At 45.2% G+C, this 17970-nt stretch overlaps 2 protein-coding genes across 2 annotated transcripts; both read left to right on the top strand.

Moving 5' to 3' along the window:
* The first annotated feature begins 1 nt into the window (after position 1).
* On the top strand, positions 2-14094 carry L3HYPDH (trans-L-3-hydroxyproline dehydratase). The gene is made up of 5 exons (XM_037139876.2): positions 2-620; positions 4247-4416; positions 7505-7627; positions 7718-7855; positions 10299-14094. Exons 1-5 carry the CDS (start codon positions 104-106, stop codon positions 10422-10424), a joined length of 1074 nt encoding a protein of 357 aa, XP_036995771.2. The 5' UTR covers positions 2-103; the 3' UTR covers positions 10425-14094.
* Positions 14095-15596: 1502 nt separating this feature from the next.
* Positions 15597-17547, top strand: GPR135 (G protein-coupled receptor 135). Its single transcript, XM_037139865.2, has one exon. The coding sequence runs from the start codon at positions 15858-15860 to the stop codon at positions 17307-17309; it is 1452 nt and encodes a 483-aa protein (XP_036995760.2). The 5' UTR covers positions 15597-15857; the 3' UTR covers positions 17310-17547.
* Positions 17548-17970: the final 423 nt, after the last annotated feature.

Below are 17970 nucleotides of genomic sequence, written 5' to 3'. Positions count from 1 at the left end.
GGCCCCGCCCCCTGAGGAGACCAAGGGTCCTAACCATTTCTCGCAGAGTACGCCAGTGGGACTTGTGGAAGGCTGCGTTGCTGGCGCATGGCTGTGTTCCAGGATGCAGACGACCGACTGCACGCTATCGGGGCCCCGGCTGCCACCGCACGACCCGGGGACGCCGACGCTGTCCGTGGTGGACATGCACACGGGCGGCGAGCCCCTGCGCATTGTGCTGGGGGGATGTCCGGAGGTGGTGGGCCCCACGCTGCTGGCCAAGCGGCGCTACGTGCGCCAGCACCTTGACTACGTGCGGCGACGGCTCCTATACGAGCCCCGGGGACACCGGGACATGTACGGGGCAGTGCTAGTGCCGAGCGAGCTACCAGACGCGCACTTTGGCGTTTTGTTTCTGCACAACGAAGGCTACAGCTCCATGTGTGGTCACGCTGTGCTGGCGCTGGGCCGCTTTGCGCTCGACTTCGGCCTGGTGCCAGCACCTCCAGCCGGCGCCCACGAGGCCCGCGTCAACATCCACTGCCCGTGCGGGCTGGTGGCCGCCTTCGTGGAGTGCGAGGGCGGCCTCAGCCGCGGCCGGGTGCGCTTCCACAGCGTCCCGGCCTTCGCACTGGCCACAGGTAACCAGAGGGCCCCTCCTAGCCCTGGGCTGCAACCCGAGACACAACTAACTACACTATATCTCTGGGCTGGAACCCACATGGAGCAACTAAGCCACCCCCAGAGCCTTTGCAGTTGATAAAATGGTAATTCTAAGTCTCTGTGGGTGTGTGTCAGCATCTTAGCCTTCCAGATTTGTGCAGTGCATGCAATTCAGTTGCCCCCCCAGATGTATGGGCCTGTGGTCTTGACAGCCTTGGGAAGCACAGAATTCCGCGTTTCTCTCTTAGCATCTAGTTCCCCCACTCTCAGGCATTCCTAAAGATTTCACAGTGGGACAAAGCAATGTCTGCAGGGGTCAAGGGAAAAGCAAAGAACAACCAATTTATTAACTGGGTTCCTGGCTTGCTCAGAATACCCTCGGTGGTCACACCATACCCCCTGACAAGTTACTAAAAGTGAGTTAGGAAAACTCATCTGTAAAAAATGCTTCCCCGCTTCTTGGGGGGAAATTAAGTGAGAATGAACTAGGCCATTTATAAATCGTTTAAATAGGGGTGGATGTCTCTGTTCTTACTCTTTGAAAACAGGAACAGACTTTGCCTGGGTTCAAAGTCTGACAACCCCTGAAGCAGTGCAACCTTATTCAAATTACTTAACCCTCTCTATGCTTTTTTGTGTGTTATCTCATGGAATGTTTGTGAGGATTAAATGAGCATGTATAAAGCACTACTTAGAATTTAAGTGTGTGTGCATGTGTATGTGTGTGTTCCTAGAGACAGACTACAGAATATGCAAGGTTTCTAGTTAGTTCTCTAGGTGTGCTGAACCTCTGGCCTCCCCAGTACTGAAGCTGTATGTCCTGTAAAACAGCTGTCTAATAACTATCATCCTTACATAGAGGGACATCCCTCCAAAGGGCTGAATTGTATTGGTGAGGATGCTTTAGTAGTCATGATTGGAAGTGAGTTGGTGGGTAACTTAGTCCAGAGAGGAGCAGGGTTATCACCTCTTTCTTTCAGAGTCTTTAAGTAATGCAAATCATTCTGTCAACTGGTCTTGATCTTCCTCTAGGATTTGAATTCAGGATTAGCCTCATTCTGAATGATTCCATAATAGCCCAAGTATTTGTCTGTCTTAGAGCAAATTGATGCCACTTTCTCCTTTAGGGAGAGAACGGTGTCACATCTGCGTTAGGATTGCATCTGCAGAACCTCAGCAGTTTAACTAACTTGGCTAACTACGCTGTGCCAGGAGCAGAGGGAAGCACTGAAGATTTGGGGGGAAAGGACAGCAGGCAGCAGGACCACCACTTCAGTTTGGGATGGTCATGGCAGGGGCAACCAACCCTGTAAACACAGTAGTTCCTGAGAGCATCGCCGCATAACTGTACAATAATCAGTGAGCATTATGGTCGCTTTGTGTCATTAAAACGAAATCCTAAATTCTCTACTTAGAACTATACAAAAAAAGGCAGACTGACAGTGTTCAACCAAGATCACTGCTCTGCCCTTCCCCATCTTGGTGACATCATGAAAGGGATTCTACTCCTCAGTGCCGTGTCTGTGATGGGAACATGACAACAGTGCCCACCCCGGAGAATTGCTGAGCACCTCCACTCCACCTGCTAAAATGAAAACTTTCGAGTTTTGTTCACTATGTTCAAGTGCTAGAATAGGAGAGAGTCAACATTTGTTGAGTAACTAAAATGAGATTTAGAGGACATGCTGATTGACAAATGTAAACATCTTGTCCTCTTCAGAGTCCTATTCCCATTGGAAACTAAACTTTTGGCTTTAATATTAACATGTATTGCATTTCTCATCTGTGCCAAGCACTCCCCACACATTATCACATGGAATTCTCAAAAGAAACCTTTTTTGTGAGGGGAATAGCAATTCCACTTTATGCATGAGGACCCCAAAGACACACTTAGCTTTCTTGCAATTCCTTATTTTCATCTAATTCCTTATTCTCCTTTCATCAGATGTGCTTCTCATGTTGTACCAGCACCCAGATGAAGACATTTTTCATCAGTTTTGCTGTCAAGTTCCACAGACATGTTTTACTCTTTTGGTGATACATGTTCTGTATTTTCACACATCACATATAAAGAGGGCTCTGTCGGCTAGCCTGTAACTGATAGCACACTGGAACCTTTGCATGACTGTGTTAACTCAGGAATACAAGAAATATTTTATTTTTCACAACTTCACTCACGAATTTGAGACTGTACCCGGCTCAGCTTCATCCCTCCACTTGCTGCCCCTTTTCCTGATATGTATATGCCAAGGCCTTGGAGAGGAGGACCTTTTGGTCCTCAGCTTGCACAGGTTACCAGGGAAGCATCATCTTCCCCCTTCCATGTGGCCGCTGCCCCTGCCTTCCTCCTTTTTGCTGCCTCTGACAATCTGCCCTCTCCCTGCCCCCGCCGCCCCCATGGCCTCTCCATGGTGTTGTGGGGAAGACAGGTGCTCTGTACTCAGGACCTCCAGCCTCTTTTCTCAGTCCAGAGCCAATTTCTCTACTGACCAGGAGGAATATTTCTCCCTTCAGAACACTCCTTTGACAACAAATCTTTTTCCCCTGAGACCCTAGTTTTCCACAAAATCTGCTTTCTCCTGTGCCATAAGCCTCCCCCAGATGCTGCGATAACCAAGCCCACTTGAACTGGAGGAAGAGAGGGAAATGTGAGAGAGGGGAAAACAGTTATAAGATCCCAAAATATCATCCAGCCCCATTCCTTTGGAAATACCTATTCAGGATTTCAAACAACTGACCTTCAGGTGAAACTTTGGGTATGTTAGACACTTAAAATACTCATTAAAACCCTGATGCAAAATAACACCCTAAAGGCCAGTGATTCTACAATAGCTTTGTTCTCAGTATTTGCCTGCAGGATGCTTTCCTGGGATGAAATGTATAAGTGAATAAGTGTATATAACATATAGGAATAGGAAAAATATCTTTTTTTCATTTTGTTTTAACTTTAGAGCTGTAAAAAACCAATTTGTAAATAGGACTCCAAATCCTCACTATTTAAAACCCTGCCTGCCTGGACCTGTGTGGATCAGCTGATTGAGCATTGTCCCACAAAGCGAAAAGTTGCTGGTTCAATTCCTGGTCAGGGCACATGTCCAGGTTGTGGGTTTGGTCCCAGATTGCAACCGATTGATGTTTCTCGTTTTCATTTCCTCCCTCCTTTTCCTTCTCTCTAAAAATAAAATCTTTTGTAAAAATAAATAAAATAAAACCCTTCCTAGTAGTATGAGAGGGAACTTACATTTTCCTTCATAATTTTCACACATTGGTGTCCCAGGGTTTTCTTCTCTCTGCCTTCATGATGTTCCCTAGAAAAAACATTCTCAGAATAGTTAACAAATAGGCATGTGTAACTTAAGAAAACATGGCATTCACGTGCATAATGTATGCAAACATCAAATTAAAAGCAGGAAGTCACACTTAGCTGAAGGTTTATCATTATTTACTTGATGCTTATTTTGAAGATGGACTTTGGCTTCGTTCCTTTTTTTTTTTCAGGGAGAAAAGATCCTCCACATACCTGCAACATACACGCATGACATATTCTCTGATTTTTATTGTCACAATTGTAGCACAAACTCATTTGCAAACACATTTCTTTTAGATGTGCTGGTGGATGTTCCTGGGCGTGGACAGGTGGTGGTGGATGTTGCATACGGTGGTGCGTTTTATGCGTTTGTCAGCGCCGAGAAGTTGGGGCTGGATGTCTGTTCCTCGAAGACCAGGGACCTTGTGGATGCGGCAAGTGCAGTGACAGAAGCAGTGAAAGCTCAGGTCGGTGCCGTCGCTGCCATCAGAACGGTCGCCTTTCTCTGTGTCACGAAGGAAATATCAGTTACATGTTTACGCAGAAATTTAAATACCTATATTTTGTATTTAAATGATTAGTTGTATTAAGAATAGGGTACTGGTTTGAATCTTAGGCTATAGAGCATGACTACTTATGAGTTCTAGCTTTGCCACTTGTAACTTTTATTTTATTTTATTACTTTTTTTTTTAAAGATTTTATTTATTTTTCTTTAGAGGGGAAGGGAAGGAGAGAGGGAGAGAAATGTCAATGTATGGTTGCCTCTCGTGTGTCCCCTGCTGGGAACTGGCCTGCAACCCAGGCATGTTCCCTGACTGGGAATTGAACGGCGATCGTGTGGTTCACAGGCCCGTGCTCAATCCACTGAGCTACACCAGCCAGGGCTTATTTTATTACTTTTAAAAAATATTTTATTTATTCATTTTTTAGAGAGGGCAGGGGAGAGAGAAAGAGAGAGAGAGAAACATCAGTGCGTGGTTGCCTCTTACTTGGTCCTTACTGGGGACCTGGCCCACAGTCCAGACATGTGCCCTAGACTGGGAATTGAACCAGTTACCCTTTGATTCACAGGCCAGCACTCAACCACTGAGCCACACCAGCCAGAGCAACCACTTGTAACTTTTATAACCTTGAGCAGGTTACGTATCCTCAGGTGCCTCAGTTTTCCAATCTGTAAAATGGAAATTATGAAATACCTGCTTTGTAGAGGTTTAGAATAGTGTAGTGCCAAGCTCATAATGAGTGTTCAATAATGATAACTATTATTAACTTTAATAATACATACATACTAATAAATTTGTGGTTACTTAAAAATATAGTATATGTATCATAATATAGTGTTCCACAAACTTGAAATGCATGTTTTGCCATATATGATCATTCTACAAAACTTGAAAATAATGAATATAAAATATAGGTTACAAATTAGATTTCATTAAGTCTGATCAGTCTTTCTCTTATTTGCAGAGAACATTAATTCCTAATCAATGAATTTTCCTATACTGCTAAGAAATTATTAAATAACTACTCAAGTAACTCTAGTTTTCGCTTGGGAAAACTATTCTTATAAAATCAATTTAGATAATAAACAAATTTCAAATATTCTTTCATTTCTAGTGCCAGTCTGCCATTTTACCTTGAAATTGGGACCTACGAATAACTCATATACAGTTTGAATGTTTTAGTATTTGATAATTTAATTATTATTCTAAGTAACAGATAACTTATGAATGATAGTATTTAATATACTTGTGCTAATAATGAGCCAATTAAACATATCTCAAGCTTTAACTTAATTTATAACCTTAAATAACAAGTTAAAACATATAGTTTATCCTGCTTTAAATTATTTTTTTTCTGGAACCATCAATACCAATCTGTAGAATCGTTTTATCATTGTAACTCCTGAAGCTCTGAATTGACATCAGTTCTCTGTTCTGTTAAGCAGACAACTAATAGTGTAAGTTAACAGTTTGGCATTAAAATCATGTCAACTTATTTTTAATGAAATCAAAAGGAAAAGCCATGGTTTTCTTAATAGAAGTAATTTTTGAACTTCTCATCAAATCTTGAACTTCTCACTAAGGTTGTGAAAGACAGACTTGAAGGAAGGATTCTGTAAAAATATGAGCAAAACTTTTATTAGGGATGAATCAAGCAGTCGAACTACTTTGTGAATTGCTGACCATTCATTTGCTAATTTAGATTTAGGGAAAGGCCATTGGGAGCTGGGCTGAAATTAGTATGATATAAATTCATCTTCATCCATTCATTCTTTTAACAAGCACTTACTTACCCAGAGCCAACTGTATGTCAGATACTATGCTAGATGCTGGAGGCACAAAGGAAGAATGAAGCTCACCCTCAGGGAGCTTGGTCTAGGGAGGGAAGCACACCAGTGAACCACGTGGTGTTGGATGGTGCTGAAGTGGAGGGGGGGCAGGGGGGGCCGATAGGGGCTTTAAGAGAACAGAGAACCAAGATCCAATATGCAGGCCTCTGTAACCTGCTTATAAATGGAGTATTTGGATTCTAAGAATCCAAACCTCTTCAACTACTTTCAATGACAGGTAAGGGGTAGTCGAATGTACTATCCGTAAAGATACTCTTGGAAGTAAGATTACATTCATCTTGGTCAAAGTAGCAGAAGTTACCAAAATCCAGGAAAAATTAAATCACCAGACCTCTGGGAACAGGAAGCAGTGTACCTTTGGGCTGACCATTCTCTGCCCTGGACGTGAGTGACTTAGTTATCCTGCTTGCACCTGCCTCTCTCTGCGTGTACCTGCTGTGTTTTATGACACCAACTGACTTCATCCTTTACAATAAATCTTGTTTTTTTGTCCAGTTGTTTCTGTGACCTAATAGCTTCTGCATCCTTGTAACTTTTGCTTGCTTGTGGCTTCTCACAGTCTTGTCTCTATCCATGGTATTAACTTCAGCTCTAGATTCTCATTGCCTGATTTTTTTCTGCCTGATCCCTTCGGGCTCCCCAGTGTAAGGATGTGATTGTCTCAGCTCTGCCTGTCTGAGCAGCCACGGACCCGTGCCGCGGAGTGTGCATGCTTAGGCCCTGTGTGTACCAAATAGGGCCATTCTAGAGATATGTGCAGGGCGACCCCTTAGGAAGGACTCTGAGAATAACAATCATAACTTTTAATAAAACTTTCTTTATTTATCTAGACAAAAATGTTGCTTCTAGCATTTGGTACCTTGACTCAAAAGGTATTTTTAAAATGATAAAGATAAAAAAGTTATGTTTAACAGTACCCCATATGTGTTATTTGAAATATAAATTTAGCCCTGGCCGGGTAGCTAAGTGGGCTACAGCATCATCTCAAAATGCCAAGGTTGTGGGTTCAATCCCTGGTTAGGGCACATTCAAGAATCAACCAATGAATGCATAAATCATAAATAAGTGGAACAACATATCAATGTGTCTCTCTCTCCCTTCCTCTCTCTCTCTCTAAAAATGAAATCAATCAATAAAAAATTTAAAAAATATATTTGAATCAACATATTTACATGTGGTTGACAATCTTTGTTATTTGCAGTTTAAAATTACTCATCCTGATAGTGAAGACCTTGCCTTTCTGTATGGAACTATATTAACTGATGGAAAAGACACTTATAGTGAGGAGCCAACCACCAACATTTGTGTGTTTGCGGATGAACAGGTATTAAAACTGTAATTTCCAGGCACAGAAGCCATGCAGTGTGAAACTGGAGCGCTCTGAACATGCTTCTCTGCATTTATTCTGAAACAGGTGGACAGAAGTCCTACCGGCTCAGGAGTGACAGCGCGAATTGCCTTGCAGTGCCACAAAGGGCTTCTGGAGCCGGGCCAGACCAGAGCCTTCAAAAGCAGCGCCACCGGCTCAGTCTTCACCGGGAAGGCCGTGAGGGTGAGTGGCACCGAGGCTCCTTTAACTGTGTCACTTTTGAGACGGAAGAGGTGTGAGTGGGTGTGAAATGAGTTTCTTCACTCAGCATTCAGAAGAGGATTGTAAAGCAGGCCTGTGACAACCGTTCGGCTTGGATGTTGGTTCTCAAAGTGTGGTTTGAAGAGCCCTGAGGGGTTCCCACGGTCCTTCCCGTGGGTCCAGAGCTCAAAACTACACTCATAGTAACACCAAGGCATTCCTTGCTTTTCGCTTTCATTCTCTCACGCATGCGCAGTGGAGTTCTCCAGAGGCCCGGCTGAATGAATGCAGAAGCAGGTTGGGGACCTAGCTGCTGTCTGTTTGCAACAATGTAAAACAATGCCATTTTTCTCATTAAATATTTTTTTGTTTGGGCAAACATTACAAAATTTTTTTGTTTATGTTAACTTGTAATGACTTTATTTTTTTAATGAATTAATGAACAAATATCTTTAATTACCAAAATAACAAATATTAATAGATATGACCTAAGTGAACAAAACCTCTCTTGAGGTCTTCAGACCTTAAGAACGTATGAAGGGATTCTGGGGCCAAAATGTTTGAGAACCATTAAATTAGGGTTTGAACTTGTTTGTTTGTTTTTGTTCTATAAGAGTGTTCCATTTTATAACAGGATGTGAAAGTCCTGAAAAGTTGCAGGAAGTAGAATTTTTGTAATGCAGTCAGATATTAAACATGCTAATAGAGCTAATTAATGAATTTACTCATATTAATAAATGAAATCTATAGGATGACTTGTTTACATCTAGTAAAAGAATCTAGCCACAAAGAGTCCTTTAACATAGCAATCTATTTTAACAAAGACTTTTATATCCCAAGATAGCTCTTTTTAAAGGTTGGTTATTATTCTGAGTATTGAACTTTAGTTATTTAAGTTAGGCATTCGTATATAGTACATGAACTTATGAGATACCAAACCATTTATGTTGTGTGCAAAAATTTAGAATACATTGTCTCAAGTCTGCAATTGAAGAGTCTACATCAGGGTGTCAAACTCATTTTCACTGGGGACCACATGGTCCCCATCAGCCTCATGGTTGCCTTCAAAGGGCCGAATGTAGAGTTCCTTGCCCCTAGGTAAGGAGTACTTACATTTATACAGTCCTAAAACTACATTCGGCCTTTTGAAGGTTAACCATGATGCTGATGTGGCCCCAGTGAAAACTGAGTTCGACACCCCCGCTCCACATCATTTACTGGGTGTTTCACCACATGCCCATTTCCAAGCTACGCACTTTGTGCTGTGTGCACACCATCGCTCCACAGGAATCCCAGGAAGTCAGTGCTGTTATCATTCTTTAATAGGTGATAAATTGGAGAATTTGAGCGTTTAGGTGACAGACCCAGACTAGGAGTGAGGTCTTTCTGAGCAGACCCCACACTGCTGAGCATTACATTATACTGCTCTTAGACAAAGCAAGTTTTCAGTGAGGCTTTCTGTTATATGGCAGCTTTATAACATGATAGTAAAATTACTGTACTCTAACCTGATCATTGACATTTTGCTTTAAGCTTCAGTTATTCTCCTTTTTAAAAATCAGAAATTAAAGACACGCTGCAGTTAAGATCTGAAGGTATTTGTGTAATAGTTACTAACGTCACTTTCCTGAGCATCCCCTCCTGCACCACTGACCTTTCCTCTCTGTCTGGGCTCCTTCAGGCTCTCTGACAATGTCTGCTCCTTCCCTTTCCCGGCCCCAGCATTTTATCCTTAGCTCCTTTCTCATCTCCTCTGTAATTTAATGCCCCTGGGCAATTTCACCCACTTCTGAAGCTTTAACTCTCAGTCGCCCACTGATGATGACCTCCAAACCTTCCTCCCTGCCATGCCTACCCTGGGCCTCTCCCCTGAGTCTAACACTTGTGTTCCCAACTGTGCAGTAAATGCGTCTCAAAGTTATCCCAGAGATACTGCACATTCAACTTGTTAAATAGTGCTCCCCCCTTCCCTAAACATGCCTCTCCTGCCTCATTCCCCATCTTGGTTAATGGTAGAGTCGACGTCACTTTCAAGCTAAAAGCTGTAGTCACATTTAACATATTTCCTCTTCCTCGCATCACACGTACATCGGGGCCCAGGCCTGTCAGTTCCACCTCCACAGTATCTCCGTGTTTTGCTTTTCTCCATCTTCACTTAAAAGTTACCTGTGACTCTAGATTCAATCACTGAATTAAGCTTACCTCTTAAAGGGTTCTGCACGTTTTCTCTTCTCTCCAGTTTGTCTCCCACCCTACAGCCCAACTTAGGGAAAACCCAGACCTGATCAGGTCGCTCTCCATTCATTGCCTGTTGGATGAACCCTTGGGTTTTCTTTAAAATGATAAAAATCCACAGTATGACTTAGAGCCAGGTGTGAGTGCAGTCTTTTGATATTGTACTATTTTCATCCTTTTTTTTCCCCAGGAAGCAAAGTGCGGTGATTACAATGCTGTTATAGTGGAAGTGTCCGGGCAAGCCCATTACACAGGTGTGGCGAGTTTCACAGTAGAAGGCGGTGACCCACTGCGGGATGGATTTCTTCTCAAGTGACTTCTGGGATTTTGAAGGGCTTTCTTTTTCAAGCAGTTGTTTTCTTTAAGTAATTTTTTTCTTAATCATGTGGAAACCTATATCCAAATTGTACATGTAAGCCAACTTCCACTCTTCCTAAACTAGGACACGGTGCCTAAGTACAAAGTCATTGTACCTCATCTTTGCCTCTATTTACGTATAAATCTCATGTCTAGCAACACAATGCCAAAAAGTCAAAATAATTTTCTAGTCACTAACATATCAGGTAAAGCCAAAACCTTAGTTCTTGTTTTGAAAAAGTACTCTATGGTAATTATTCTAATACTGTTTCTAAATGCTCTTGGCATAATGGCTTCAGTTGTAGCTCTCAAAACAGTGACTTATTTTAGTCTTCCAATTTTTTAGTGAAATAATGCCCTCTGTCCAAGTTGTTTGTGAGGGAAATGGATTATCATTATAAGGTACTCAACCCTTGACGTACACAGCCTGGGAAGGAGGGGGTCGGGCCAGCTTCTCTGGGTGCCCGTTACGGCTGTGGCCAGGCGCTCTCTGTCCGGTGAAGGCCTGCTTTACCTAGGGAACTGAGGTCTATAAACTGATGTGAGAAGACCAACCTGTAGTTGGACTTTTGCTATATCTTTAAGGCTCTTATGAGAGGGACTGTGTACGGCATTGTTGAAATACGGGTCCTCAGTAGAAGTCAACCAGTGAGCCACTATAGTGTGACAAGCCTTTTACTTGTCGACTACAGGCCAGCTAGATCGAAAACATGAAAGAATGGTTAACACTTGGTATTCTTGCTAGTAAATTGTCTGTGAGCCTGTTAAAAAGAAATTTGATCATTATCAGTCATTGTAAAATGAAGTATTAAAAATTATTCAATATGTGGTGTTCTCAGTATTCATTAGACTCTGTTGAAGGTGAGCAGTATCTCTTTTTCTGAGTAGACAGAAATTGAAGGACTGTATTTTTCAGACTATAAGACACACTCCCCTGCCCCAAATTTGGGAGGAATAATGGTTGTTAGTGCTGCTGTTGAATTCTGTTTACATTTACATTGGTGAAATATTATGTTATTCATGTTATTAAATATTTTATCACATTTTTTTGCTTCAAAATTCTTTTCCTATTTTCCTCCTCTAAAACCTAGGTGCATGTTATGGTCCGAAAAATATGGTAACTAATTCATCTTAACTGGCTGTGCCATCCAGCAAGTCTGTTTAGACCCAGTTAGTAGGTCTGTGATGGAATTCCCTGACCAAAGTTAATTGCACAAAAGTAATGCTATAACATTCTATGGTAAAGAAATCACTTCTCTCTAAAAAAATGACACTATCACTAGCTTTCTCCTTCTTTTATCAACACTTTCCTTTCCCTGGGAAACGGTTTACCCCCAGAATGTAGCCTTGCTGGGACCACCAGGCACACACGGGGCGCGCCAAGCAGGCTCCTTCCCCAGGTCCTGGGATTTTGAGAGAAATGACAGAAGGTCCACACAATGGCAGACACAGACTTATGCTGATAGAGCCCGAGAGAGATCACCCTCAGTTAGTTTCTGCTCTGTCTACCCACAGAGCTGCCCTGACTGCTCTCGTTCTTGGGGCTGGCTGTCAGACTGTCCTTTTGTAATCTGAACTTCCCCTGTCCTTCCAGCAAATTTCTCTCTTGCTTAAGGGAGACAGTGCCGTATTTGTGTTGCTTATATCCAAATACCTCCATCCATACACTACCCTTAAAATCTCCTCTCTCTGCTGTAAATGCCTGAGTTCAGACTGTTTCATTTCTCCTGTGGGCCATTACAATGCCTTTTCTTAACTGGCCTCCCAGATGCCAGATTCTTCTCTGACAGTCACTTAAATTTTTTTTTTTCTGTTTCTAGCAGTTTTCCAGAGTGCTAAGTGCTAAAAATCTAATAAAAAAAACCAAATAGACAAAATTCTAGGCTTCACAGAGCCTACAGTCTACCACAGGAGGCAAGCAATAGTCACAAAAGCACAATTATAAACAGTGGTATGTCGTCCGAGCCCAGGAAGGCTTCCCCTGAGAGACTCACATTCATTCGGAGACGGAGATCCTCGGGGACCGGGGAAGTGGTGGTGCTGGAGCTTTCCTGGCAGAAGGGATAGCAGGTGCAGGTGTCCTAGGGAACTCGCAAAAGGCCAGTGTGAGCTAAAAAGGAGCAAAGTGACCCAAAATCAGACTAGAGAGGAAGGAGTTGTGAAATCATGCAGCGCCTTGTAAATATTAAGGATTGGGGTTCTTACCCTAAATCAAAAGGAGAAAGCCATTAGTGTTTAAATAAATGGGTGGGATGGTCAGATTAATTTTGTTTAAAAGAGCATTGAGCCACCCTGGCTGGTGTGGCACATTGTTCTGCAAAGTGAATGGTCACTGGTTCAATTCCTGGTCAGGGCACATGTCTAGGTTGTGGTTTTGGTTCCAGGTCAGGCCGAAAGGCTGCCAATCAGTGTTTCTCTCTGACATCGATGTTTCTCTCCCTCTCTCTCTCCCTCCCTTCCTGTCTCTCTTAAACAAACAAACAAACAAAAAAACCAAACAAATAAATAAAAATTTACAAATTTGAAAACAAAAGAGCACTCTGTCTATAGTGTAGAGCAGAGGCTAGATATGGGGAGACCCAGTTAGGAAGTAACAGTAGCAGTCCAGAGAGAAGATTCGAGCTAAGATTCAAGAGGAGGATCAAGTGATGGAGGAAATGAGTGGATACAAAGATACTTAATAAGTAAAATTCCCAGGTCTTGGTGATTGGATATGGGCTGAAAATGAGGGAGAATAATTCATCAAGAAAGAACCCTAAGTTTTTGGCTAGTAAACTAGGTGGAAGGTGGTGCCATGTTTGAAGATGCAAAATATTGAGGACCAAGGTTTTTAGGAAAGATCATGAATTCCATTTTGGTCATGTTGTGTTTGAGGTGCTTTGCACATTGTGGGGCAATGCCAAGTAGCAAGATACATGGTGTGGAGCTGGTGACGTAATTTAGAGTTGTGAAAATATAGATTTCAAAGCTGTGGGTGTGATTGGGATGAAGGAGGAAGTCCAGAGCTGCCCAGGACTGGGCCTTGAAGGCCTCTAGAATTTAAAGGTAGGTGGGGGAGGATGAACTGGCTGAGGACACTGAGGCAAACAAGGAAGGAGGGAAACCAGGAGAATGTGAGGTCACTCTTGTCTTTCGGAACCATACCTGATCATGGCCATCTCTTGCTGAAACTCTTTCAGTGGCTAGTGCCATTAACCCCGTCTTCTCCCAGTGAAGTTTGATCTCTGTACTTCATCCTGTCTACTACACACCAGGCCTTTCTAAGAGGGTCCCAATCTGTTTTTATTATTTATTTCCCTCTTCACTCCCTACCCTGATGTACCTTAAGATACAGAAATTTCTCACCAGTACCCAAGAGTAAAGTACTTAGATCCTAACCCTCAGACATTGCACATGGATCAAACATCCTTCTTTTTCTTTCTTTCTTTTTTCTTTCTTTTTCTCTCTCCCTTCCTTTTCTTTCCTCTTTCTTTTTTTCCTTTCCTTTCTTTCGAAGAGTCCAATGTCACTTCTCATGTGAAGTCTCCAACAGCTACCCTAGGAAGAGTTAGTTGCTTCCATACATTAAATTTCTGTATTTTTTTAACAACACAACATTGTAATATATTTGTGCTTACCTAAGACTAAAGTTCTTTCAGCTGGAATCCTTATTTGTTGTTTCTGAAAACTTACCACAGAGATTTGCTTAATAAATTAATCTATTATGTTTTTGTCGTAGTTCATTGATTCTCAGGTGGGTTGATTCCCCCCACCCTTCATCCCTGGGGACATTTGGCAACATCTGGAGACATTTGTAGTTGTCACTACAGGCATCTTGAGGAGAGAGGCTAGGGATACTGCTGAACATCTGTAATGCCTAGGGTAGCCCCCAGAAGAAAGAACTATTTGTCTCAAAAGGTTAATTCTATGCAGAGGCTGAGAAACCCAATCTTGGTTTACCTATGAATTCCTATTTATGCTGTAAATTTCTAGTAAGATACTTTTCCTCACTGAAATAAGCAACCAAAGCACACCATTGACTTTAAGATCTGCAAATGTACTCATCATTCTTCAGCACAGTGTTTCTCAAACTTGACTGTGTGTCAGAATCACTTGCAGGTCAGGTGGCTGGGCCCTACTCCAGAATTTTGATTCCGATTTTGGGTAGGGCCTGAGAATCTGCATTTCCAACAAGTTCCCACATCATACTGATGCAGCTGGTCCACGCGTTGCAAACCACAGCCTTGGAGAACCTGAGGGTTGGTCACACTTTTCCCCATTAGAAGACATGTCCAGAAATACGACATGTCCAGAAGCTTCCCTGGGGAGTCAGGCCTTCTCTGTTCCTATGTCTCCCAACCAGATACCTACCTGGAGCTGCTTCTGTGACTGCCCAGTTGGTGCCCCTTAGAACAGGTCACATTCCAGGGAACTGATGGAGGCCAAGCCACAGGGCAAGGAACAATCGTTCTCCCTTCTCCCCTGCCACATGTGTGAGCCAGTTTTGGTCCTGAGATCCAGGCTCTTTAAAACAAGGTGACATCCTGCCTCCAAGGTCCATAACCTAGCTCCTCAAAACACCTGTGTCGTAGTCACCTGCAGGGTTCAGATTCATGGGCCTGTCTTCAGTGATCCTGGGAGTCAGCCAGTGAATTTGCCTTTTAATAAGCACAGTACAGCAGTGGTTCTCAAAGTGTGGTCATCAGCCCAGGGACACCATCACCAACCACCTGGGAAGCTGTTAGAGCTACAAATTCTAGGACAGGACCCCCGACCCACTGAATCTGATAATCTGCGGGCCCAGTCACTTATGTTTCAGCAAGAACTCTAGGTGATTCCGGCACATGCTCAAGTTTGAGAACGCCTGGTTTAAATTTTTCTGCCCCTCCAGTTTAGGGTCTCCAGATTTGGAAAGTTTTTCACTTCAGTTTCTTGTTTGCTTCCCTACCTGAACATGCCGAAAAGACCCACGGGGAGCAAAGTGTCCCCCACGAAGGCCACCCTGAACGACATTAGTATTCAAGGAGAGAGCCTGAGAATGAACCCTTGTTGAATTTGGTCATTTATATGAGAGCCACTCCCACTTTATCTGGCCAGTGGTCCCTGCAGAGGCCGATCTGGCATTCTCTAAAGCCCACACTCGGGGCCGAGCAGCCTCGGGAAGAGGTGAAGTGTGCTGGCTTTTCCGAAGGTACTTGGCCGCTGTCCCGCCCCACGCTCCTGCGTAAACAGGCGGTTCCCGCAGCAACGCCTGGAACCCACGTTGAGGCTCCTCGGGGTCCTGGGCGACAGCCAGCCCTCCGGCAGATCCCGACTACCGGCAGCGGCCTGTCTCCCAGGCCAAGCCACCCACTGGCTTGCTGCCGCCTCCCCTGGTGCGGAATGAGCAGCCCTGCGGTGGCTGCGGAGCCCCATGGAGCCGCCGCTGGGTCGCCAGCCCGTGTGCGCGGCCTCGTCCCGCAGCCCACGCCCCGGCGCCCTCTCCGCCGCCGGCACACCTGGAGAGACTTCCTCCGCGGAGACCGCGGCCGTGCTCTCCTTCGGCACCACCGCTACCGCAGCGGCCGCGGCGCTGGGGAACCAGAGCCGCGGGGCCGAGGGCGACATCACCGGCGCCTCGACCGGCCGCGGCCTCGGCTGGCACGGGCCGGCTGGGGCGGAGGGGAGGCCGGCGGTGGTGGCGGCCCAGGCGCTGGTCCTCCTGCTCATCTTCCTGCTGTCTAGCCTGGGCAACTGCGCGGTGATGGGGGCGATCGTGAAGCACCGGCAGCTCCGCACCGTCACCAACACCTTCATCCTGTCCCTTTCCCTGTCGGACCTGCTCACGGCGCTGCTGTGCCTGCCCGCCGCCTTCCTGGATCTCTTCACGCCGCCCGGGGTTTTGGTGCCTGACCCCGCCGCCGCAAGGCCCTGGCGCGGCTTCTGCACCGCCAGCCGCTTCTTCAGCTCGTGCTTCGGCATCGTATCCACGCTCAGCGTGGCCCTCGTCTCCTTGGACCGCTACTGCGCCATCGTGCGGTCGCCCCGGGAGAAGATCGGTCGCCGCCGCGCGCTCCAACTGCTGGCGGGCGTCTGGCTGGTGGCCCTGGGCTTCTCCTTGCCCTGGGAGCTGCTCCTCACACCCCTTGAGTCCCTGGCAGCACAGAGCTTCCACAGTTGCCTCTACCGGACGACTCCGGACCCAGCGCAGCTGGGCGCGGCTTACAGCGTAGGGCTGGTGGTCGCCTGCTACCTGCTGCCTTTCCTGCTCATGTGCTTCTGCCACTACCACGTTTGCAAGGCTGTGCGCCTGTCGGATGTGCGCGTGCGGCCCATGACCACCCACGCACGCGTGCCTCGCTTCTTCAGCGAGGTGCGCACGGCCACCACTGTACTCATCATGATCGTCTTCGTCGTATGTTGCTGGGGACCCTACTGCTTCCTGGTGCTGCTGGCTGCCGCCCGGCAGGCCCAGGCCGCGCGGGCCCCCTCGCTCCTCAACGTGGTGGCTGTCTGGCTGACCTGGGCCAATGGAGCCATCAACCCTGTCATCTATGCCATTCGCAACCCCAACATATCGATGTTCCTGGGGCGCAGTCGGGGAGAGGGTTACCGGACTAGGAATGCGGGTGCTTCCCTGCCCAACCAGGGCACGGGCCTGCAGGTCAGAAGGCGTAAACGCCTGCGAAACCCACACGGCTATAACAACCGGCTGAGAGCCTGCAGCAGAATGACTTCTTCCAGTCTGACCAGCAGGGTGGCTGGGGACGAGGCCTTGTGGGCTCGCAAAAATCCAGTCGTACTTTTCCGCCGGGAAGGGCCACCAGAACCTGTGACAGCATTGACCAAACAGCCTAAATCTGAAGTCGGGGATACCAGCCTCTAAAAAGGATTGGCACACACAGTTTGTGACGGCAAATTTTCACCAGCTTTGTTTAACGATACAGGATTCTGGGGGGAAGCGTGTATCTCATAAAGCCAAACACTTAAAGAAGGTACAGAGGAGGAGGCCTACCCCTCTTCCCCCAAACAACATACAAGGCGAAGTCCCCTTCTTCAGAAGGGACAAAGGGAATGTAAAGTGCACATTAATCTTAAACCACACCAAGCATTGTGAACTGTAAGTGCCAAAAGTGTCTAAAATAAAATTCACAATTACTGAAAAGCTCAAGGTACAGACTTTGTTACACACTGTGAAACAAACACGATCGTTGAATGCAATCAGTATTTGTTCCAACACGTAGAGTTTCGGGAAAGAACAGAGACGCTCAGAACTGCTTACCACCCCCCTAAATCACCGCCATTCAACAAAACTTCAGATTTCCAGAATATGCTTCTCTGACACATGCCTGGGGGGCTTAGATTGGGAGCAGGAAACTCTACACACTTTGGTGCCCGCTAAAATCTTTGTGGGAAATTAAAAATTCCTATTTCATATAAAACCATTGTAGGATTTTGAAGAGGTGGTTTATTGTCATAAAATCTAATCACCTGAAGCATGAAAATAAAGAAGTGTGGCTGTTTTTAAAAAGCATTCTAAGATCATC

Source organism: Artibeus jamaicensis, unplaced genomic scaffold (assembly GCF_021234435.1).
Source record: "Artibeus jamaicensis isolate MK-2021 breed Jamaican fruit bat unplaced genomic scaffold, CSHL_Jam_final contig_851, whole genome shotgun sequence".
Taxonomy (NCBI): Eukaryota; Metazoa; Chordata; class Mammalia; order Chiroptera; family Phyllostomidae; genus Artibeus; species Artibeus jamaicensis.
The sequence above is the reverse complement of the archived record's forward strand: the minus strand, read 5'-3'. Positions and strand labels throughout refer to the sequence as shown.

Bases quoted from the DNA above. Each gene is read 5' to 3' on its own strand.
- L3HYPDH (XM_037139876.2), top strand. From the start codon at position 104: ATGCAGACGACCGACTGCACGCTATCGGGGCCCCGGCTGCCACCGCAC. The intron at 621-4,246 runs GTAACCAGAGGG...CATTTCTTTTAG, and splicing joins GGCCTTCGCACTGGCCACAG to ATGTGCTGGTGGATGTTCCT. The intron at 7,628-7,717 runs GTATTAAAACTG...ATTCTGAAACAG, and splicing joins GTGTGTTTGCGGATGAACAG to GTGGACAGAAGTCCTACCGG.
- GPR135 (XM_037139865.2), top strand. From the start codon at position 15,858: ATGGAGCCGCCGCTGGGTCGCCAGCCCGTGTGCGCGGCCTCGTCCCGC.